Raw genomic sequence first — 24,780 nt, 5'->3', positions numbered from 1 at the left:
TGACAAAGGTCATAATCCATTCAATTGCTATGCATGTGTAAATAAAGAAGCCGCAAAAAGAATAAGAAAAAAATTTAAAAAATTAAAAAAAAACTGACACATAACGCCATGAACGCCAAACCCTTTGAGGGTTTTACTATACTGACCTAGTACCATCACCCTGGCTTGGAATTTCTCACCCCCCAGATTAGCTGTTGTACTGTGTAATGAGTTTCTTCAATACACATTTATGTACGAAACTGTGAAATTATTTTCAAAATATTCTTCTTTATACCCTGTTCAGGTTTCAAGGTACTTAATTTGTGACCGTCTGTATATGCACGAAATCAGTTTTTTAGATATTCATTTGAAACTTTTCAATCGTCCTTTTCTCTCAAAGAAGTTGCTCATTTGTCGAAACCGCCAATATCGTACCCGTGACCATCAAATATGTGTCATTGAAAACCTTTTTATTTGACGAGATATCTTCACGAATTTTGCCATGGCCAACGGTACAATCACTGAAAAAATTGTTCATATCAGACTACTGTAGCTGCCATACAAACTGACCGATGAAAATCAAGATAAAGAACTTGTTATACCCTTTTATGATATAGCCCATGTATCCGTTAATACTGTTTAGCTTCTGTGCAGCCATAGTTAAGGTTGCATAGTGTTTTTATTTTATCTCTTCGAAAATATTTCTATTAGATAAATGATGAAGTAAGAAAAGGAAATTACCCTTTTTTGCATCACCTCATCAAAATTGGGATACTTATATGGGAAGTATGCGTGGTTATAACCCAATTCAGTTCATTTTCACACTAGAAAATAAGGACACAAATATAATGTTACCCACTCAATTTCGTTGACTTTTGTTGAACAGTTCTAGAGATATGGTATCTCACTTAAAGTTAGGCGATGCCAGGCACATTATCCATTTTACACTGTTTCCTTTGAAACCCTTACGCTGTAAAATTTTCTGCTTCTTACCATTCTTATCGATTCTATTATTCTATTCTTACCATATTTATCGAGCTATCAATTGTTAGCAGTTTTCATCATAACCGGTGAGTGTACGTCCACTTTTTAAAAATTTTCAGCTCACGGATGTTCCTAAGTAACTATTTTCTCTACAAAACTACATTTTTGTCACTTGGTGCTTAATTATAGTAGTTATAGGTTTTCGATTAACGTCGTTTAATGGATTGGCAAAAGGTCCGTTTCAGCCTATCTGCACCGATCTCTCTTTGTTGCTAAGTTTTATTACGATGTTTAAATTTTTACTCAAGTTTTCAACACATAATACTCGTACTAACCGAACAATTCTCGCTTAATCTAATTGAGATATGTTTCACTCACCTCAAAAATCAAATATTTTCGCGTTAAAAAACGTTGCTGTACACACTTTTTTTGGTTTTCTGTAAACTACTATAACTAATGTTTTAGAAATAAAAGCAAATAAATTTTTAATTTCTTTTGTTACTTGAACCATTCACCGTTGTAAAACTAATATAAAATATCCAAGCAGAACTTGGTAGCATTGAAGAAAGATCAATTTAATGAGGTATCCTCATACTCTATTGTACGAAGTTAACTCGATAAGTTTGTTGCTTTTGATTTGCCTTTTACGAAAAGAGAGCAGAAGCGCGCAGAGAAATTGCGAATCGAAGATAACTATTATAAGGAATTTAAAAGAGCGTAGCAACACCCACTTTTATGTTTATTCGAAAACTATTATGCTCTGTTCAACATACTCTAATCATAAAAATCTTGATTGGGGGTAATAAATAATAACACAGTAAAACTATAACGAAAATAAATAGTTATTTTTGAGAAGCTTAAGTTTATCACACTCAATGTGGGTAAATTCACATGTTATTCCTGATGTAATAGCATAATTTGCTTCTATTGCAATTATTACAGAGAATGTAATGATTGCTCATATGTTCTCAGCAAAAATAAAGATAATTACGATAATTTGCAAAGTTAAGATAGTAATTAAGCGCATAAAATAGACGTATCAATCAGCAATTTCAACACTACTCTATACTTGACATACATCTGTCACATTTTTGTTTATTTTGAATCGGAAAGCCAGAAGATCACTAACGTGCTTAGTGGAGAACGTTTAATGTATTGCAAACTCGATTCTAATTTCTGGAATTTCTAATTTGTGAGCGTCGACTGTATCACTATTCATTGCTCCCTCTGACCCAACATTCCTTTTGACTTCGTACCCGGTATATCGGTCAATATGTTTCATGAGTATAGTGTAAATTACCAGAAAATTCATGTGAAATTGGTGAGTACTCAAAATATATCTTAGAACAATAAGGTTAGGACTTCGATGATGCCTGATCACGCAAATATTTTATAAAATTACAGGTACATTTTTGAGGCGACCGTAATTTTCCCTTCATTCAATGACCTTTAGCTGTTTGGTTTTACTTTTCCATTTCGTTTCACATTTATCTAAGCATGATTCAATTATATAAGGTTGTGCTGATACGGAGCGTGCTTGCTTTTGCGAAAAAATGTTTGTATCCATAATGTCAAAATAAGCTGTTTTTCTTTTTCATGAACTTTCTGTTTATATTTTGAAGATTCTGTGTAACTTACTATCTATTCGTATTGAGTTATAATTTAAAAAATGTATTTTCATTGGTTGCAATCTTTGAAAAATGTATTCTCGAATCATAAAAACAAAACAAAGCAAAACAGCTGATTTTGACATTTTGGATTCAAACATTTTTGCCAAATTGTTGTTTTTTTTTGGGTATCGATATATTATATAATAGAATCATGTTTAAGAAATTACATTATTGCCTTAGAAAATAACATATATCAAGTTTTCGTGAATATATCTTGTCAAATGTAAAAGTTTTCCATACAAGCATTTGATTCCGATCGTTCAGTTTGTATGGCAGCTATATGTTATAGTGGTCCGATATCGGCCGTTCCGACAAATGAGCTGCTTCTTGAGGAGAAAATGACGTTTGCAAAATTTCAGAACGATATCTTAAACTGAGAGACTAGTTCTGCATATATATTACAGACAGACGGATAGACAGACAGACAGACGGACATGGCTAAATCGACTCAGCTCGACATGCTGATCATTTATATATATACTTTATAGGGTCTCCGACGATTCCTTCTGGGTGTTACAAACTTCGTGACAAACTTAATATACCCTGTCCAGGGTATAAAAATTAAGTTTCATTGGTTGCAATCTTTGAAAATTTTATTCTTGAATTATAAAAGCAAAACAAAGCAAAACAGCTGATTTTGACATTTTGGATTCAAACATTTTTGCCAAATTGTTGTTTTTTTTTGGGTATCGATATATTATATAATAGAATCATGTTTAAGAAGTAACAAAATCGACTTTACGGATATGAAATTATTGATACTGTTGAAAGGGTACATTACGAAGATCTTGTTCACATAATCCTCACAACCGGGTTTATATATTATTTTTCATTTAAATGTAATTACGTTTGTTACGCTACGTGCTAAGAGAACTCCCCAATGTCGCAATTTAATTTGTGGCTAAGTTGTGTAAAACGTTACCTTTTCTCTACAGCAATCGTTAATTTTTTGGGTCTACAAGTATGATCGTGATTAGAGTAACTTATCAAAATATGGTATGAATCAAGTGATCGGTACGTCCAGGCTCTATCGAACTAACACACACTGCTTTAATACTTTCAGTGATTCTAATTTCTGAAAAATTTTAATTCTGGAAATCTATTTGTACATACATTATAGAAAGCAAAATATTTAACTATTAGTCAATGTTTACTTTGTCGTCTTCACAGTAATCCTCACCAAATGTAATACACTAATACCAACGATTTTTCCAGTCCTCGAAACACTTTCCGTAGGCACCTTTTGGGATGACCTTCAGCACCTTTTTTGTTTTAGCGAATTTTGTTTTATCTCTTCGATCGACTGAAAATGGGTTCCACGGAGCGGCAATTTTAGTTTGGGGAACAAGAAAAAATCATACTGAGCCTATCGGTTGTTGATCGATGATATTCCTTGCGTTTTTGGCTTTAAATTCGGTCACAATCGTTGCTCGATGCGATGGTGTATTATAATCGTATAAAATCCCTGAACTGTTCTTTCACAATACCGGCCTTTTCGACAGATGTTCAAATGTAAACGCCTCAAAACGGCCAAAGAGAACTCCTTATTGACCGTCTGTCCCTCCGGAACAAATTCATGATGCACCAAACGACGAATATCGAAAAAACAATGAGCATCGATTTTTAGCGGCTTTGGCGGGGTTTATTGGTTTCGGATCGTTTTTTCTTTTCATTCCGATGATTTTTTACTTGTTTGCATGTCAAGATCGTAAACCCATGCCTGATCGACAGTTATAATGCTCTCCATGAATGTGGGATTGCAATTCGCACGATCAAGCATGTCCAAAGAGACTTTTATATGGTACTCTTTTTGAAAAAGCTTTATCGGGACGAGTCTAGCAAGTTCGCGTGATATACTCAAAATATCCACCAAAATTATTCCAACGGACTCTCGAGAAATGTCGAGCTCTCTTGCCATCTCTCTAATACGAGTACTTGCCTGACGATTTTCAAGCACCATATATTTTAATATATTGATCAGTTGAAGAGGTCGAAGGTCGTCCAGAACGAGGCATGTCTCAACGATCTCTCGACCGTCTTAGTGCCATTCGTAGGCTTGTGTTTTTAATAAATTTTAATCACCTTAAGTCTTTTCAAACATTCGCAACGATTCCCCACACGAAATTTGGTTAGAACTACAAAATTTTAGACAAGGCCTTTGTTCCATATTTTTATCAATTGTAAAAATCGCAACGCACTACTGAAGTGTACCGACTTAAGCACCTGCTGCAAACAAACTGGTTGACAGATCGCGGTCATATTTGACATAGTAATTAAAGTCAGTCCTACCAACTTAGAAAAATACTTTTTTTTAATATCATTTACCCTGGGAATTCCGGGTCCTTTTTGTCTCAAACAAATTGGCTAAATTTACTGAAAAAACTAGAATGAATAAAATTCTTTTTTATTTAATTATTAAATTTGCACTTTTGTTCACTATTAATAAAAATCAGAAAACAAAAGTCGAAAATATATGTATGCTTGTATAACCTGTGGTCAAAAAAGGGTAAGACTTTTTATTTTAAATTTCACGCGAAAAACCATTCGTCAAAATATTTTTTTCTAAGTTGTTAAGACCGTCAATGACATCAAAATAATCATATAAGTTTGTCTTTCTGAAGTACATAAAATGCATTTGGCGATTTTTACGACGAATAAAATTATTTAAAAAAAAGTTCCATTAAACTTTGTCGGCCGAAACGTAAAGAATGTTGGAAAAGACCTTCGGTGATAATTGTTTGTTGCGAGCAAGTGTTTTTGTTTGGTACAAATTATCAAAAGTCGAGAACTCGTTGACCACGAACCACGTCCAGGATGGCCATCAATATTAATTGACGATCGGGAAGATCAGTCAAAACCATTTTCATTGGTTCCAAAATCACTCAACCCTTTCGAAATAGAGAGGCGTTAACGCCTGTGAAGCAATGCTTTCCGGCTACAAGGATGTTATGAAAAGTGTTATTAATGGCGATGAGTTTTGGATCTATGCCCCTTAAACAGACGATCAATCGGCCGAATATCGTGGCTAAGGTGAGCCAAAGACGAAAAACACGTCAAAGCAGATTAAAAATCTAGGTTATGCTGACAGTTTTCTTCAATTATCGAGGTGTTGCACTCCAAATTCCTTCTGACCGGCCAAATTGTCAACAAGGAATACTATGTGAGTGTTAGGCGACGTTTGCGCGAAGCTATTCGTAAAAAGAGCCTCCAACTCTTGGTTTTTCAGATAATGCAGCCTCGCATACTGCATTGATTCTTCGTTAGTTTTTCGGCAAATTTTCAAGCAATATCGTGTCGCAATCACCGTATTCGCTAGATAAAGCTCCGTGTGACTTCTGGCTATTCACCAAATTCAAACGACCGGTGCGGGGAAATCGTTTTGAGCCAATTGAACACATTAATGTCAATCGCTATAAGCATTGAAGGCTATTCCGTAAATTGACTTTAACAACTGTTGCGAGGATTGAAAAACGATATCACAAGTGTATTGGAGCCAATGGAGGTAATCTCCTGAAGAGGACGACATAGTTTTTAAAGAATAAATTCAGAATTTTAAAATCATGAACAATGTCTTACTCTTTTTTGCTCATAGTACATTAAATCAAAAACAGATGTACTAATATAAAATGTAGAGATGTACACCAATTATCTTAAGAATAACAAGTAAGGAAGGGCTAAGTTCGGGTGTCACCGAACATTTTATACTCTCGCACGATAAAGTGATAATCGAGATTTCATTATCCGTCATTTACATATTTTTCAAATACCGTATTTGTGTAAAGTTTTATTCCGCTATCATCATCATCATTCGTTCCTAATGTATATACTCGTATTATACAGAGAAGGCATCAGATGGAATTCAAAATAGCGTTATATTGAAAAAAGGCGTGGTTCTTAACCGATTTCACCCATATTTTGTACATGTCATCAGGGTGTTAAGAAAATGTTACATACCGAATTTCATTGAAATCGGTCTAGTAGTTCCGAGATATGGCTTTTTGGTCCATAAGTGGGCGAGGCCACGCCCATTTTCAATTTTTAAAACAGCCTGGGTGCAGCTTCCTTCTGCAATTTTTTTCGTAAAATTTAGTGTTTCTGACGTTTTTGTTAGTCGGTTAACGCACTTTTAGTGATTTTCAACATAACCTTTGTATGGGAGGTGGGCGTGGTTATTATCCGATTTCTTCCATTTTTGAACTGTATATGAAAATGCCTAAAGGAAACGACTCCATAGAGTTTGGTTGACATAGCTATAGTAGTTTCCGAGATACGTACAAAAAACTTAGTAGGGGGCGGGGCCACGCCCACTTTTCCAAAAAAATTACGTCCAAATATGCCCCTCCATAATACGATCCTTTGTGTCAAGTTTCACTTTAATATCTTTATTTATGGCTTAGTTATGACACTTTATAGGTTTTCGGTTTCCGCCATTTTGTGGGCGTGGCAGTAGGCCGATTTTGCCCATCTTCGAACTTAACCTTCTTATGGAACCAAGGAATGCGTGTATCAAGTTTCATCATGATATCTGAATTTTTACTCAAGTTACAGCTTGCACGGACGGACGGACGGACAGACGGACGGACGGACAGACAGACATCCGGATTTCAACTCTACTCGTCACCCTGATCACCGTGACCGTTATGTGAACAAAACTATAATACTCTCCTTAGCAACTTTGTTGCGAGAGTATAAAAATCGATATATTCTCAGCAAAAATAAAGATAATTACGATAATTTACAAAGCTAAGATAGTAATTACGAGTATAAAATAGACGTATCAATCACCAATTCCCACACTACTCTTTACTTGACATATGTACATACATCTGTTACATTTTTGTTTATTTTGAATCGGAAAAATCAATATCGGAAAGCCAGAAGATCACTAACGTGCTTAGTGGAGAACGTTTAATGTATTGCAAACTCGATTCTAATTTCTGGAATTTCTAATTTGTGAGCGTCGACTGTATCCACTATTCATTGCTCCCGCTGACCCAACATTCCTTTTGACTTCGTACCCGGTATATCGGTCATTATGTTTCATGAGTATAGTGTAATTTACCAGTAAATTCATGTGAAATTGGTCAATACTGAAAATATTTCTTAGAACAATAAGGTTGGGACTTTGGTAGTCAGTGAAGGGTACAAAAGTTAATGTGATACCAAAAATTAGCGCAATAGGTTCAAAACTTTACATAATATACGTATAGTATAGAGATTACTAAAATTTATTTTCTACTAATAGAGAGAGTAAATACTGCTAGACTACACCCAGACATACTACTTTCTTGGTTCTGATGGTTTTGATTAATTATGTTACAATACCTAACCTTAACGGTATAATTAACAATAGAACATGTACATGCATTGGAAGCTGTTTTTAAGAGCCAAAATGGCAAATTAACATTTTTGTATAATATGGAAATGTTATTTGGGTTGCTTGCATTCATGGTTTTGATGCATTTTAATTGGTTTAATAGTTTTTATTATAATGTAGTATTATTATATAATAAGCTTCTAGATGGTTTTTGTATTTATAGCTACTTTTTATTTCAGGTCTCACACGATTGGACTACGGCTATTAATAACTATTAATTTTATGAATAGTTCAATTAACATATATACTTATGTTTGTATGTATATCGCGTATATAGCCGTGTAAAATATTCGTATAATAGGCGAAGTTGTAACCATCTGTTCCAGAGTACTATCACCAATAAAACTAAGAAAATATGATGGGGCCATGAGCCCGTCATTATTTGTATTAAATCCGAGTCGCAAGCGCGTCTCAAGCGGGCCTGCACCATGCTAGCACCGCCGAACCCGAGGTCAATATGCGGCCAGGACCCGGGCTGGTCGTGATGGCGCTTGCGTTTATTTCGGGGGCTCGGCGTGGCAGCACCAGCACCAGTTCCAAATCATCATCATCGGCCACATCATCATCATCACCACCGGCTTTTTTCACCTCTACCGCATCCGATAATGATCTTGAACCTCTGACACCTTCTCTGCTGTTTCCAGCCTTCCTCGGTGGAGGCGGTGTGCTAATATCAGCTAATTCACCATCATTATCTAATCATCCTCTACAAGATTCGGAAGGTGAAAATCGCAAAGAGGAGTATAATTACATATACAATAGCCACTTAAACTTGCTCCCACTTGCATCGGCAAGTGATAGATCAATCCAAAGCGATCAGCACCTTCGGTTGGAAACTCTATCTGGCTTAAAATCGTCTTCCCGTGCAACTAGACAAACGAGAATAATACGAAGTTTAAAAATAGGTAAAAGAAAACTAAACGAAAACAGACACGAAACCGAAGTCAAACGCGGGCGCGATCGGGAAAGTGACAGCGTGGGTAATTCGGAAAGTGTGATTGATTCTGAAAGTGGTAGCGGCAGTGGATTATACGATGTTGATGACATCATCTCAAATGTGGAAGCGAAAACTAGCGCCAGTCTTTTAATTGATGATACCGCCGTCAATATTAATACTGAAAAAATTTCCCTACGATATCCTACAAATTCTGCGGATACATCACAATCTTTGGACGAGGATGATATCTTAGCGTTGGTCGCCGAGGATGATCTTCTATCGGAAGAATCATTTGATCGACTCACGAAATTCACAGATGACAAAATTGGTTATGTCATTATTGATGATTATGATGTCGTAAATGAGGACACAACTAGTGGTGTGAGTGAGGGCTTTTTAACTAATGCTCCTGAAAAGAAACTACAAAAACCGCGGGACGTCAAATACTTTAAAAATGAGAATAGTGCTGGCAGTGAAAATGGTACAGAAGATCACTATAATTTTCAAAATGAACAAGAACATGGAAATGAAAAAGAAAAAACTAATGTAAAAGAAAATGCAATCCTTAATATAAGCGGAAAAAATTTCGTGGTAAACAAAGAAAACAAGCAAAATAATTTACCCGTGATTGTCGATACTTCGTTTGCGGCCGCGTTTAGTGAAAATGGCTTGAGTCACACCATTGCGACGGATAATGAGAGCAATACTCGAAATATCAATTGGTCAATATTCGAAAGCGAGTCACCACTGACTCGACTAAATCCCTGGATATCTGCCTGTGACCTAGCACAACCTGGTACGGCACCAGATTTACAGGTGAGTTTCGTCACGTAAACAATTATAAAACAAAACTATACTTCTAATATTAAATAAATACTAATAAGGATGTGGTAATTTCGGACGTAGCCGACCATTTTAAATATTTAATTTTGATTAGATATCTTACATATTGATCGATATATGTATGTATAGTATATGTATATACTTAGCATTGCCAACAGGACGTTCGAAAATGTTTATTTTGGGTATATAAAGACTAGGGAAAGTACTGACCCGATTTTACCTATTTTTTACGAAGATGCTTTATCGCTGACAAAACTTTGCCTTTGAATTTCGATAATATATTAGATGCGCAACTAAGTTTTCGCTGTTTTTTTTTAAAGGAACTGCAAAGGAAATGATTAAAAATGAATTATTCGAAGTATTGTCCCTCGCTAGGCACAACTTTTTCCCATCTTTATGGGAAAGTTCGAATACCATTTCGGTAAAATGCTATCTAAGAACGAACAATAATCGGAAGATGAAATATCTAAGGAATGTGGCGGATGAGGTATGACTTCCCATTTAAGTGTTTCCCTAAAGATGAATCAAGCTCTTCTTGTATTTCACCAGCCCCCGTAAAGTTTTTTGAGTTCTAGATATGCTTCAGAAGCGGATTTGCAAAAAACGGCAAAAATTCGGACGTATTCTCACAAACAAAGGTATATGACACATAGACAAAACTACCACAGTAAAATCCATCCACTGGTACTATGTACATATTTGTGCAGAGTTTTATTGCGATAACATCATCGGTACTTGATTGATACCCTCTAAAGTGAAATAGTCCCCCAATGAAAAGTAAAAAAAAGCCTCGCGCTGTTGTTAACTCGTCTATAAAAGCGTAAGCGGTGTCTACGCCAGTAAAGAAGAAGGAAGTGCGATAATCACATTGATTATAAAACTTCGATATATGGGAAGTGAACGGAGTTATAATATCAGAATAATGTTATCTACCAAATTTGGATAAAATTGTCCAATTTAGACACCAATTCCTATCAAGCCCTGAAGTCCCATAGTGGCTGTGAGATATGTGGTTTATTTTATGTAGCATTTATGGTTTTTCGCTTAAGACAATTTTGTGGTGGTGACAATTGTCAAATTCTGCCCATCCGCAAGACCAACTTCTTTAAGCTGCCAAAGAACATGTATACCACATACTTAAGTTTTACCAAGCGGACACACGAGCACTCGGAATGCAATTCGCCTCGCTATCCTGATCATAAACATTTATTTATGTATGTATATTTGTTTACAGGTGGACAATACATACGAGTATGCGATATCAAAAAATGTTCGTTGTTGAAAGACATAGAGTTATAATATATACTATAGACTTATATTACATATGTTGGATAGTCGAAAAAGTATTTTCGTATTTGTCAATAGATGTCGTTGCAGTCGTATATCTCCAGTGCTACCAATCACATATAGTTTGGAAAAGTGAGGTTTTAAGCTTCGTTTAACAAAAAAAAATTAAATTAAAAAAGGGAAGAATTCCACGCAAGCCACTAATGAAAACTGTGAAGTTTACGGAGACGATGCTGTATCAGTTCGTGTAACACATCCGTTCTGGTTTATTTGATAGGTTAACTTTATTATTTTTAACTTCATTATTTTTAATAACTTATTTAACTTTTATAAAATACGCTTTTAACAAAAGTGGAGCAAAATTCATCAAAGGAACTCTTAAATAAAGTACTATACAATTCAGTAGTAATATTTTGTTGGACATCTTTTTGGGTGAATTTAAACATTTTGAAATAGATTGCACTCTATTTTTGGTATATTCCGAGCTTATTTTTTTCCAATTCTTCCAGAAGGACTTTTTTAAGTCATCTTTGCTCTGTTTCCATTTTATGCTAGACATTTTCAATTGTGTTCATAACGTTTTGATCACCATGCGGTAATGATATAGCAGCCCTTCTTTTACGATTTTAGTATTATGTTAGGAATCATGGTATTGATAGAAATTATATGTGCCTTCTATACCAAATTGTCAGCTCTTTATTTAAAATTATTTTTCAAAATATTTCAATATTGATATGTGTTCATAATCCTTTCGACAAAGTGCACGTGACCGTCACGGTATTTAACTTTCGGCCGCAAATATCTAGGATTTTTGAATGGGGTTTTTTGGCCAAATTCACTCTGCCGTCTGCTCTGAAAATGTTGTACTTGCTTTCTTTCGCCAATATCTCTTCCTTCCAGAATGAAGAAACTGTTCCCAATTTAATTGTCGTCAAACTGCAAGCGTACGTTTTTATTCTTTTTGCTAACAAAGACTTCTTTCGTGCAATTCTACTATTTTGCTCATCCCATCGAAGGACTCATCGAATGGTCTCCGGGTTACATGTCACCCAAACTAATTCCTTTAAAATATTACACTTTTTGATCGACCTAAATCGTTTAAAGTAGGATAGTCAGAAATCGCTATGTGGGGTATATAGGGGCAGATAAAAGTCTTATCTTGTGATATTAATATTTGGCATTGCTCAGGTATACTCGAAAACATATTTTGAAGCAATTTATAAATAAAAAGTTCACTTTGACTGACTTATTCGACATAAGATTTGTTAGAATAACGAAAATTATTAAATGTAGTATATGGAAGTTGAGGCAATTCGAAGAAAAAATTCACATATTTTCGGCATTAAACTATGTACTTATATATCATATACGTAGGTTGCTAAATATATTTCTGGCTTAATAATGGAAATAGGCATATTTATCAACGAAAATGGTTTCTTTTTTTTATTTTTTTATTTTTTTTTTGTTTTGTCGATTGCTGTTTTGTTTCGGGCTCATACGTCCATGATTCGTCACCTGTGACGATCTTATAAACGTCTTTTGAAGCACCGCGATCTTATTTTTTCAGCATTTCTTTACAACAATCCACACGAGCCTTTTTTGAGCGATTGTCAATTGTGCGGTGTTCATGCAATATCGAATGTATGCTGGTGGGAGAAATGCATACGCATGCCTCTATCTGAAGGTATGTTGCATGACGGTCTTGCATTATCACGTACGGCATCGATGTTTTCTGACACAACGGCTGTTTTTGGACGACCTTCACGGAACTCGTCTTTGAGCGAGCGTCGGCCACGATTGAATTCGTTGTACCAGTTTTTCACCATCTGAGTGATGTTATGCTAAAAAATGTCAAACTTTCCAATGGAAATGTCAGATTGCACCTGGCAACACTTAGTGTTGCCCTAGGCCAGCATGTACATATATAGCTCTTCATACATCATCTACATATATAGCAGCCCTCGTATATTTTTATATTTTAGGCATAGTTTAAAAAAAAAAATTATAATAATAATAATAATAATCACCCATGTAGGGTGTAAATTAAGTGAGTAGTTTAAGATTCGCAAACTTATTGTTAGGCTCTTAAGTAGGGTAGATTCAATAAATAATAGTAAAGGTTATAAAAAAATATCATATACTAAACGTTCAGTTAATTTTGATAAAATATCTTACATATTGAGCGATAGATACATACATACATATATGCGGTATAAAGCCAAAATTTGAAAAGCTTATAACTATAATACACCTTTCTAATTCTAAGATGATTTTCATATTATTTTTGCAGACGCATAGTAAAATATAGTAAAAGAATTAAATAAGTCTATGACCTATAATTTAGCTTTAAAAAATACCAAATTTGATTATAATTCATTCGCGAAAATTGTTAGAAAAACGAAAATAATTATGCTAGGTAATCGTTGGGTATTATTATTATTATTATATGTACTATATGGAAGTTGGGGTAGTATGGACCCAATTTTATCTATTTTTGCCAATATCACATTCTATTAACAAGCCGCATATTAAAAAACCAATCATATAGATTAAAATCAGGCGAATGTTCAAAAATCCTGATATTTGTTATGTAGAGGCTAGGAATTTTTTAAAACTCAGAATTACGGTTGTCAGAAAAGTATTCTCTATGAATTTCAATTGACCGATATTTTCGATCCAAAATCAACTATGGATACTTGGATCACATTTTCGGTAATTAGAGGCTTGAACAATTTTGGTTGGATTTGGACAATTTTTGGTAATGAAATGGCATACTCTAATTTTCACACTTTGGCAAAGGAATGTGAGAAGAATGCGGCGTATTAAATTTAGTCGAAATCGGTAGGTCGGATACCGACATATGTCCATTTTCACACTCTTGGTATGAGTTATTAAATATCTGGTTATTGTTATTGTGTTGCTTTAATTATTTAGGAGATATGTACATTAAACTTATTAGAAGGCAGTGCCACACCCACTTTAAAAAAAATTCTCATAGGTGCCCCTGCAACTGCGATCTCCTGTGTCAAATTAGAGTTTTATATCTTAATTTAGTGCTTAGTTATGGGACTTTATAGGTTTTTAGTAAATGGCGTTTTGTGGGCGTGGCAGTGGTGCGGCTTAGTTATTGCCCATCTAGGAATTCGTAATGTTTTTTATTAAGGAATGTGCATACCAAGCTCATATAGCCAGTCATATGATCATATCATACAGCTTGCACGGACGAACGGACGAACATACAGACAGTCAAACGGATTTCAACTCGTCTCGTCATTCTGATCACTTATATTTACATAACCCTATGTCTATCTTGCTTACATAGTTATCTATTATACTCTGTGGCAACATGTTGAGAGAATAAAAAACTAAAAAAACACGCTTTTAAAGCAAAATATGGCATAAAACATTTCAGCCAATTACCGTCAGTTTATATTAAGAACTATTTTTCACTTTTTAGTTTAATATGCGATAAAGTATTTTTTTAGCCTTTTAAACCATATTTATTATTAATCATATGTGGGGCTTTCACTTTCTTGAAGGATGTTTTTAAATAAATTTGTTAGTGAAATAACGGCATCGCAGGTTGATACTTTTAGGTTGATAGCGACAGACAAGCAAAATTAATACGCATTAAGCAACGTTAATGCGCATTGAAATTTTATGGTGACAGACGGCAGGTTTGTGCATTTAGACAGCTGATTGTGAAATTTGTTTTTTTTTATTAAAAAAAAAAAAGTGAATTAAAAATGAATAAGAGAAATTATTAATAGAAATTTTGGTATTTTTGGAAAATCAATATAAATTTAACGAAAAAATCCTTTATTATTAACTACGTTCAAAGATAATAAAGTTAAATTAAAAGTAATAATTGATTGTAATGCGAAAAAGTTAAGAATATTGGGAAAATGGATAGCAAACTGTGCGTTGTTTATTTTGTCATCTAAAAATAATAGGTTGTCAAAAAAGTCTTGCGGTATTTTCGCTAGTTGGCGCTGAAAGCGCGTAGTTCTAGTTTTATTCGTCGCATCGGGTCATGCTATACCTTTTTAGGAAGCTCATTTCACGCGCTAACACGTGTTTGATTGTCGTTTCTTTTAAGTCTTTCGTGAGTTATAGCGTCGCAAACATGGAGCAAAATAAAGAGAAAATGCGGCATATTTTACAATACTACTACGATAAAGGCAAAAAAGCATCTTAAGCCGCCAATAAAATTTGTGCAGTTTATGGACCCGATACAGTTTCCATTTCCACCGCACAACGATGGTTTCAACGTTTCCGTTCTGGTGTAGAGGTGGTCGAAGATGTGCCACGCTCTGGAAGGCCTGTGGTCGAAAATTGCGATAAAATCGCTGAATTGGTCGAAAGAGACCGGCATAGTAGCAGCCGTAGCATCGGTCAAGAGCTGGGCATGAGTCATCAAAAATTCATTTCAATTTCATTATTAAAATCTTGTTTCTGTTAATATTCTTACACATAATTAATTAGCAATATAAAAACTTTTTACTTCTGAAACAACAAACAAGGTGGCAGACTTCAAGCGAAATCTGTCAAAAAATAGCAAAAATCGGCCATTTTTGAGCAGTGTTGCCCACTCAAATTTGGTAAATTCAGCAAAATGCACGAAATTTTTGTGCATTACTAACTTGCATTAACATGGGTCAAATGCGCAAGTAAATGTAAATTAAGCCCGCTAATGCAAATTAGCGCTGTCGTCTGTCAGGGCTATAAAGGAAGAATTGACCCGAATCAACCCATTTTTTACGCACAGACATGGGGTTGGCGAGGTTATTAACCGATTTCACCCTATTCACATTGTCATATGAAGTGGCAAAATGATTTGGTGATGTACATACTTAGCTTCAATAGTTTGGGAGATACATACATACATACATACCTACATACTATGTATATATTAAACCAGATAGTGGCGTGGCTAGATAAACTTTTCAAAGATTTTACAAGTTACAAGTTTTCCTCTTTATTCTGACTACTTGTGCTAAATTACAGTTTTGTTTTGTAATTTGCGGCTTAGTTATTGCAATTTATAAGTTTTCGATGCATGACCCAACTTCGATTGGGTGACAAACAACATAGCAGCAAGTTTCATCTAGATATCTTAATTTTTATACTCTCGCAACAATGTTGCTAAGGAGAGTATTATAGTTTTGTTCACATAACGGTTGTTTGTAAGTCCTAAAACTAAAAGAGTCAGATATAGGGTTATATATACCAAAGTGATCAGGGCGACGAGTAGAGTCGAAATCCGGATGTCTGTCTGTCCGTCCGTCCGTCTGTCCGTCCGCCCGTGCAAGCTGTAACTTGAGTAAAAATTGAGATATCATGATGAAACTTGGTACACGTATTCCTTGGCTCCATAAGAAGGTTAAGTTCGAAGATGGGCAAAATCGGCCCACTGCCACGCCCACAAAATGGCGAAAACCGAAAACCTATAAAGTGTCATAACTAAGTCATAAATAAAGATATTAAAGTGAAATTTGGCACAAAGAATCGCATTAGGGAGGGGCATATTTGGACGCAGTTTTTTGGAAAAGTGGGCGTGGCCCCGCCCCCTAATAAGTTTTTTGTACATATCTCATAAACTACTATAGCTATGTCAACCAAACTCTACAGAGTCGTTTTCTTCAGGCATTTCTATATACAGTTCAAAAATGGAACAAATCAGATAATAACCACGCCCACCTCCCATACAAAGGTTATGTTGAAAATCACTAAAAGTCCGTTAACCGACTAACAAAAAACGTCAGAAACACTAAATTTTACGGAAGAAATGGCAGAAGAAAGCTGCAACCAGGCTTTTTTTTTAAATTTAAAATGGGCGTGGCCTCGCCCACTTATGGACCAAAAACCATATCTCAGGAACTACTAGACCGATTTCAATGAAATTCGGTATATAATATTTTCTTAACACCCTGATGACACGTACGAATTATGGGTGAAATCGGTTCACAACCACGCCTTCTTCCAATATAACGCTATTTCGAATTCTATCTGATGCCTTTTCTGTATAATACGAGTATATACATTAGGAACCAATGATGACAGCGGAATAAAACTTTACAAAAATACGGTATTTGAAAAATATATAAATGACGTATAATGAAATCTCGATTATCACTTTATCATGCGAGAGTATAAAATGTTCGGTGACACCCGAACTTAGCCCTTCCTTACTTGTTACTTAAGTTATCACTTGCACAAACAGAAGGACTAACAGACATTCATTCGGAACTCTCGTCATCCTGATCATTTATACAGCCGTATTCGAAATAATAAGAAAGTGAAATTCATTATTTTTTTTTTTTTTGTAAAATAATTTAATATAATTATATGCATGTTAAGAGTTTTTAGAGCAGTTTCTGTTGCTTTGAGAAACCACCGGTTAGAAAATTAAAACCAAATTCAAAAAGGCGATTTATTTGGGAGTTACTTCCCTTTACCGAATATTTTGCAAATAAAAGGGCTGCTAGAATTCGCTCGAAAGTTTGTAGGCAAGCTTTCTCTGCCACTTTGACACAAGATTCTTTGCACTGATTGCAGAAATATTGTTTAGTTCGACTGTGGTAAGGAAAAACAAAATGTCAGAGCATCCTCTAATCATAAGGTCAATACAAAATATGCAATGAACACTACATGGACGACTCTGTTTTTCTTAATGTGGTGCTGGGTCTGTAGTATCTACAAATGTTTATCGAAAAAGAAGTTTAAATAAAATCTGTTTAGAAAAATTATATTCATGGATTTTTAGGTTCGCTTTGGTTGTTCTTATTATTTCGAACACGTCTGTATAAACATAATATGTATGTACATACTTACATATGTATATAATAAACAAACAACTGTTAGGTGAACAAAACTATTATACACTGTAGCAACATGTTGCAAGAGTATACATACATACATACATATGTATAAAGTATTGAAAGTGTTACAACACTCTAACATACTTATACATATACATACATATGCATGAATATAGACATGGCCGATTATACTTGACGATTTCTGATAATGTACGAATTCAAAAAATTAATCAGTTTTTTTTAACTAATTACGAAATCAAATTCAACCGAACTGTGTCATCTATAGCCAATGTCATGTGTCAATGTGCACTGGCAACTGAAAAAGTCATTTGGATTTGTGCCAGCAATGCAAATCGCACAATTTCCTGGCTGTCCGGACGGTTATTGTACGCCAATGTTAACATAAACGTGATTGCAAATTAAGTATCAATCGGCACAGCAGGAACTATTTGAATTGCTTCAGTGTCAGAAGTACAATAATTCACCGACATATTTTCACAAGTACAAAACTAGTACATATGTATGTATGTAAGTATGTCCGTTTAGTATTATTTTCAAAATAACTATTTGGAATGATTTGACTGATGAAAAGGAATGGTTGATACATATACATACATATGCACATACTTATGTATAGAATGTACATATGTACATAACTGAAACTATACGGCGCTATCCCTTTTCGCTACGACAGTCATCAATATGTACTACATACATACTTACATATATGTACATATTTAGAACGAGTAAAGTAGTGAGACGTGCGTACGCTCCGAGGTCCGAACATCGACCACTATCTTGTTGCAGCCAAGATTCGCACCCGCTTCTGTGCATCAAAAAACGCACGTGAACAAACACAAGGAAGGTTCGATGTCGAGAAGCTGCAATCACAACAGACAGCCGAACGATTTGCTACTCGGCTTGCACTCCTGCTCTCTGAGAGCACTCGTCAACGACTCGGTATAAGGGAACTGTGGGATGGCATTTCAAACTCCTTACATACAGCTGCTTCCGAAACCATTGGTCTTCGGAAAATGCATAAGAACAGCTGGTAAGACGAGGAGTGTCGTGTCGCAGCGGAGAGAAAACAGGCTGCCTACCTCGTAACGTTACGATCGACCACAACACGTGCGGGATGGGATAGATACCGAGAGTTGAAGAGGGAAGCGAGACGCATTTGCAGACAGAAAAAGAAAGAGGCCGAAATGCGTGAGTACGAAGAGCTTGATAAGCTGGCGGACAGGGGTAATGCTCGAGAATTCTACGAAAAAATGCGCCGGCTTACACAAGGTTTCAATACCGGAGCACACTTTTGTTGAACCCCCAAAGGTGATCTAGTCATCAATGCCCAGAGCATACTTAAATTATGGAGAGAACACTTCTCCAGCCTTATGAATGGCAGTGAATGTACAATGCCAGAAGAAGGGGAACCCGATTCCCCAATCGATGACGATGGAGCAGACGTTCCATTGCCCGACCATGAAGAAGTTCGAATATCAATTACACGCCTGAAGAACAACAAAGCGGCGGGGCCGATGGATTGCCGGCCGAGCTATTCAAACACGGCGGCGAAGAACTGATAAGGAGCATGCATCAGCTTCTTTGTAAAATATGGTCTGACGAAAGCATGCCCAACGATTGGAATTTGAGTGTGCTCTGCCCAATCCACAAAAAGGAGACCCCACAATCTGCGCCAACTACCGTGGGATTAGCCTCCTCAACATCGCATATAAGGTTCTATCGAGCGTATTGTTTGAAAGATTAAAGCCCACCGTCAACAAACTGATTGAACCTTATCAGTGTGGCTTCAGACCTGGAAAATCAACAACCGACCAGATATTCACCATGCGCCAAATCTTGGAAAAGACCCGTGAAAGGAGAATTGACACACACCACCTCTTCGTCGATTTCAAAGCTGCTTTCGACAGCACGAAAAGGAGCTGCCTTTATGCCGCGATGTCTGAATTTGGTATCCCCGCAAAACTAATACTGCTGTGTAAACTGACGTTGAGCAACACCAAAAGCTCCATCAGGATCAGGAAGGACCTCTCCGAGCCGTTCGATACCAAACGAGGTTTCAGACAAGGCGATTCCCTAACGTGCGACTTCTTCAATCTGCTGCTGGAGAAAATAATCCGAGCTGCACAACTTAATCAAGCAGGTACAATCTTTTATAAGATTTTACAGCTGCTGGTGTATTCCGATGGCATTGATATCATCGGCCTCAACACCCGCGCCGTTAGTTCTGCTTTCTCCAGACTGGACAAAGAAGCAAATCACATGGGTCTGGTAGTGAACGAGGGCAAGACGAAATATCTCCTGTCATCAAACAAAAAGTCGTCGCGCTCGCGACTTGGCTCTCGTCACTGTTAACAGTCATAACATTGAAGTTGTAGATAGTTTCGTATATTTGGGAACCAGCATTAACATCACCAACAATGTCAGCCTGGAAATCCAACGCAAGATAACTCTTGCCAACAGGTGCTACTTGGGACTTAGTTGGCAATTGAAAAGTGAAGTCCTCTCTCGACGAACAAAAACCAAACTCTGTAAGTCCCCCATAATTCCCGTCAACGCTATATGGTGCAGAGGCTTGAACGATGACATTAACTGATGAGTCGACGTTGAGAGTTTTCGAGAGAAAAGTTCTGCGAAAGATGTATGGTCCTTTGCGCATTGGCCACGGCGAATATCGCTTTCGATGAAACGATGAGCTGTGCGAGATATACGACGACATGGACATAGTTCAGCGAATTAAAAGACAGCTGCTACACTGGCTTGGTCATGTTGTCCGAATGGACGAAAACACTCCAGCTCTGAAAGTATTCGACGCTGTACCCGCCGGGGGAAGCAGAGGAAGAGGAAGACTCCGTTGGAATGACCAAGTGGAGAAGGACCTGGCTTCGCTTGGAATATCCAATTTGCGCCACGTAGCGAAAAGAAGAAACGACTCGCGCACTGTCAACTTGGCTATAACCGCGTAAGCGGTGTCTACGCCAATTAAGAAGAAGAAGAAAGTAGTGGGCTTATATTTTAAAAGTAGTGGTTTACCGTGGACTCCATATGCTCGATGCTTTCGTACATATTACAATTCAATTTCGATACAATAATATGCACATACATATGTACCATATGTATGTATGTATGTATGTGTGTTATGTGTTTTAATTGATGATTATTGGGCCCAACTCCCGACTATGGCATTCCTATTCTCCTCAGACAAAATAGTTTAGTTACCAGTGCCTAGGCCAACACAAACACATGTATGTATGTATGTACAAAAATTTTCTCATACTTGCATTTACGAAAGCGCTTTGGCACTCACAGTATACGTACATACATTATGTATGTATATATATGCCACATGTATAGTACGAGTATGTATAGATGTATGTACATATGTATGTCGAAATAACTATTTAAATCAAAAGAGGCAAATATTTTCCACATATTTTTGCGGTAACAATTATAACAGTTCGAGGTCATTTTTACATAATCATGCACATATGAGCATGCAAATATACATATGTGTTCATACATATGTACGTGTATGTATATGATTTTGTTGATAAATACATTCATATCCAACAAAAACACAGACGAAAATTAAACACCCACGAGGAAAAAAGACATGTATCTATGTATATACATTTACGCACATAAGTAAATACATTATTAGTATTTATAAACAGATGCATACGTACATACATACATATGGTCATGTAGAGAATGACACTCACAGAATGAAACAAATATTTGAATAACAATTAAAGTGGCTGCATTTGTTTGTGTTTGTCAACATTCTTCTTTTCATAATTCACGCCTGCCATACTAACCATAACAACTAAACACTAAAAACGGTAACAAGTTCACCCAGTCTAAACACTAAAGGCAACACTTAAAATTTTACTACTTAACCTCGGCTTTGTACACATCGCCTTTCCTTACTAATATGCCAGCTTCCTCTAATTTTCAGTAACCCCTTTCCTCATAAATGCAACGTAGCTTGTTCGTATACATACATATAAACACTTGTAAAAATGTGGGCATTGTTATGCCTAGGTGCTCGGCAGAGGTACGACTGACATTCTGTTCTACACGTACTTGAATGTTTTTTTTTTTTTGTTTTAGAATCTAAGAAAAAGATTTATAAAACGAAAAATAATATAAAAGACAATAAAACGGAACTATTGTTCTGGAAAACCTCCAGCAATGGACTAGATTTTCCCAAGTACAAGAGACCTTTGTGGTAAGGAAATCGAAGTAAGGACATAGGTAAAGTTAGTGGTGAGTAGACATGCGCAATCAAAAGTGGCAACATTGCCACCAACGCAGTGGAAATGACAACAAACACAAATAACAATGATAACACTAGTTCATATACACATAGCAAACTCGCAGGGTTGGGAAACACCCAGTAAGCCACAGCTTGCTTCTACAAGTAGTTATGGTTACGTAGCAGATTTACTTTCATATCCATACTATGGATTCCATAGTACATTATTGTTGTTTTTTTACTATAATGATTTTTTATGACCAATAAGTGCTGAAGGATTCGCAGGGTTAAGGGATGCGAGATTTTTATCGTCTTTGATATTCATATTTGAGAATAATCAGTGTCTCTTTGCGATTGCTAAACACATTTTGCAACTACTTTATAGCTTTAAACTGCCGCAAACAAAAGAAAAAATATCTTGGACTGCGACGAACTGGTATGAATGTGGCATAACCTTTCTCTAGGTCTGAACCAGAAATTAGTTCGCATCTCCCTGCGGGGTAGTGTGTAAACTTGGGCACACGAACGTTTAATACAAATAATCAGTAATTATTACATAGAGGTAGATATGTGTATACAACTTAAACATGCTCACTTATGAACATTGTGAGTATTTGCATTCTTTATATACATACATACATATGTATGTACATAGAAAAAGTTATGTTTTTATGTGTAAAAGAAACGGCAATCTTGAAATAAAATAATATCAATAAAGAAGCACAGCTATGTTGGCTAGGCTAAATGTGTTTTCTCGAAATTTAAAAAGCATACTCTATACTTTTTATATAAAAAATATTATTGCGATTAAATCTTGACAACCCTTGGCGACATGAAACCGAACTTAATATACATACATATACATATGTATATGTACATAAGTATTAGGGTGATTCAAAAAAAATTTTTTTTTTTCGTTTGGTATTCGGAAAAATAGGTTCCTAGACACCTCTAAGAAAGCCTCTCCAAGCATGAGTTCTTAATTGTAACGGGAAGGTCCTCCTACATACAGTTTTCTATTTGTTCTTATTATCAAATAGAAAAATGTATATCTCGCTTCCAACTACTTGAAAAAATATCTTGTTCCTTAGATTTTGTAGGAAATTGAATGCTCTACAAAAAAGGTCTGCACGATTTTTTCGTAAACCCAACCGTTTGAAAGATATTAACGGTTGAAGTTTGATTATTTTTGGGAACATTTTTTATTTCTTGAATCAATGAAAAAAATCATTATGTATGATGAAACTCATAGGTTTTTGGAGAGGCTTTCTTAGAGGTGTCTAGGAACCTATTTTTCAGAGTACCAAACGAAAAAAAACAATTTTTTTTTTTGAATCACCCTATTAAGTATGTATAAATTTTTTACCGGATAAATACTAAAAAAGTGTTAGAAGTTTGAGCTTGTTTAGTTAAAAAACACGAATACAGCCATAATGTATTACTATTTAATATTATACGTAAAAAATATTATTTTAGAAATTTTATTTTTAAGATTTGTTTTTTTACAGTCAGGATAAAGCTTCCGCTGTTCTTGTATGCAGCGTGAATAAATTGCTTTGCTTCTCTTCAAATGCAATGAAACCGTGAAAAGCATCATTTTGAAAACTTCTTCTTGATATTTTTATACATATAGCCAACCAGCGGTTAACGGATAATTTTTGGTTAGACTTTCAGTCATTTTGTTATTTTAGTTTCTTGGTCTACGTCATTATCAAATAATGATAAGAGAGATTTTTCATCGTTCAAGCCTTGCGCTTCGTCTTTTTTGCTTTCAGATCTATAAATCATATTTAGTCATATATGTACATACTTAAGTATGTATGTCAACTTTGACCTTAGTAGTCATAAGCAATTTCAAATTTTAATTTTTTTTATTCCGAATGTGATTTTGAGAATGATGCGATGTGACATGAACTCCCGTAAGTGGTAACAATAATTCCTCAAACTATGTTTTTGCTAAATATTTTTATTTATTAAAAAATCATGTTTGGGGCTTACATATCAGTTTTCAATAAGCTTAAACAAAATCGATTAAAAAATACATTACATATTGCTCATTTTGCTTATCAACACGCGCCCCAGCACCTACGAGATTATCTAACTCAAGATTTCTGAGGCGAAAATATAGAAAGTTTCTGAAATAATTCAAATTACGCCATCAATTTATACAGCTTTCATTGACTTCAAAAGAAAAAATCCTGATAAGGCGCTTTTACAGTCAAAATGCATTGGAGCCAGGTCTTAACGTAGGATGCCCCGATGAACAAGCAAATATAAAATAGTCCTGCCTTATCATTATTTTTGATTTTCAGTTGAGTTCTAAGAAGTGATATTTTCAGTGCGTCGATCTCAAATTTTTCAATTTTTTTCTCTACATAAAAATATCACTGAGAGCTCAATTAGTTCCGCCTTCGCCTATTCTCTCGCTGATGAGTTTTCTAATCTTGGTACAGCTTTTAATTTTCCTTATTTCCATATGAAATAACTACCGGAAGACATTTTTTTTATTTATAGTTTAGACCAAAGTATAGGTCAATTTCATTCTAATTGAGCGGTAAACCGCGCGGGCGGATTGCATTAATTTAGATATTCTTCTTCTTTATTGG

General features: G+C 35.5%; 2 protein-coding genes across 4 annotated transcripts in view; both read left to right on the top strand.

The window, feature by feature from the left end:
• Positions 1–24,780, top strand: part of LOC120771970 (putative sodium-coupled neutral amino acid transporter 11) — a 550,765-nt gene that overhangs the window by 162,027 nt on the left and 363,958 nt on the right. The gene's annotated exons all lie outside the window — the stretch shown is intronic.
• Positions 1–24,780, top strand: part of LOC120771965 — a 46,605-nt gene that overhangs the window by 3,201 nt on the left and 18,624 nt on the right. Inside the window, exon 2 of the mRNA XM_040100301.1 lies at positions 8,190–9,763. Within this exon, the coding sequence (XP_039956235.1) occupies positions 8,468–9,763 (1,296 nt within the window). The 5' untranslated portion in view covers positions 8,190–8,467. The remainder of the gene's footprint in view (positions 1–8,189; positions 9,764–24,780) is intronic.

The sequence above is a fragment of the Bactrocera tryoni genome, chromosome 3, assembly GCF_016617805.1.
Source record: "Bactrocera tryoni isolate S06 chromosome 3, CSIRO_BtryS06_freeze2, whole genome shotgun sequence".
NCBI lineage: Eukaryota > Metazoa > Arthropoda > Insecta > Diptera > Tephritidae > Bactrocera > Bactrocera tryoni.
The sequence above is the reverse complement of the archived record's forward strand: the minus strand, read 5'-3'. Positions and strand labels throughout refer to the sequence as shown.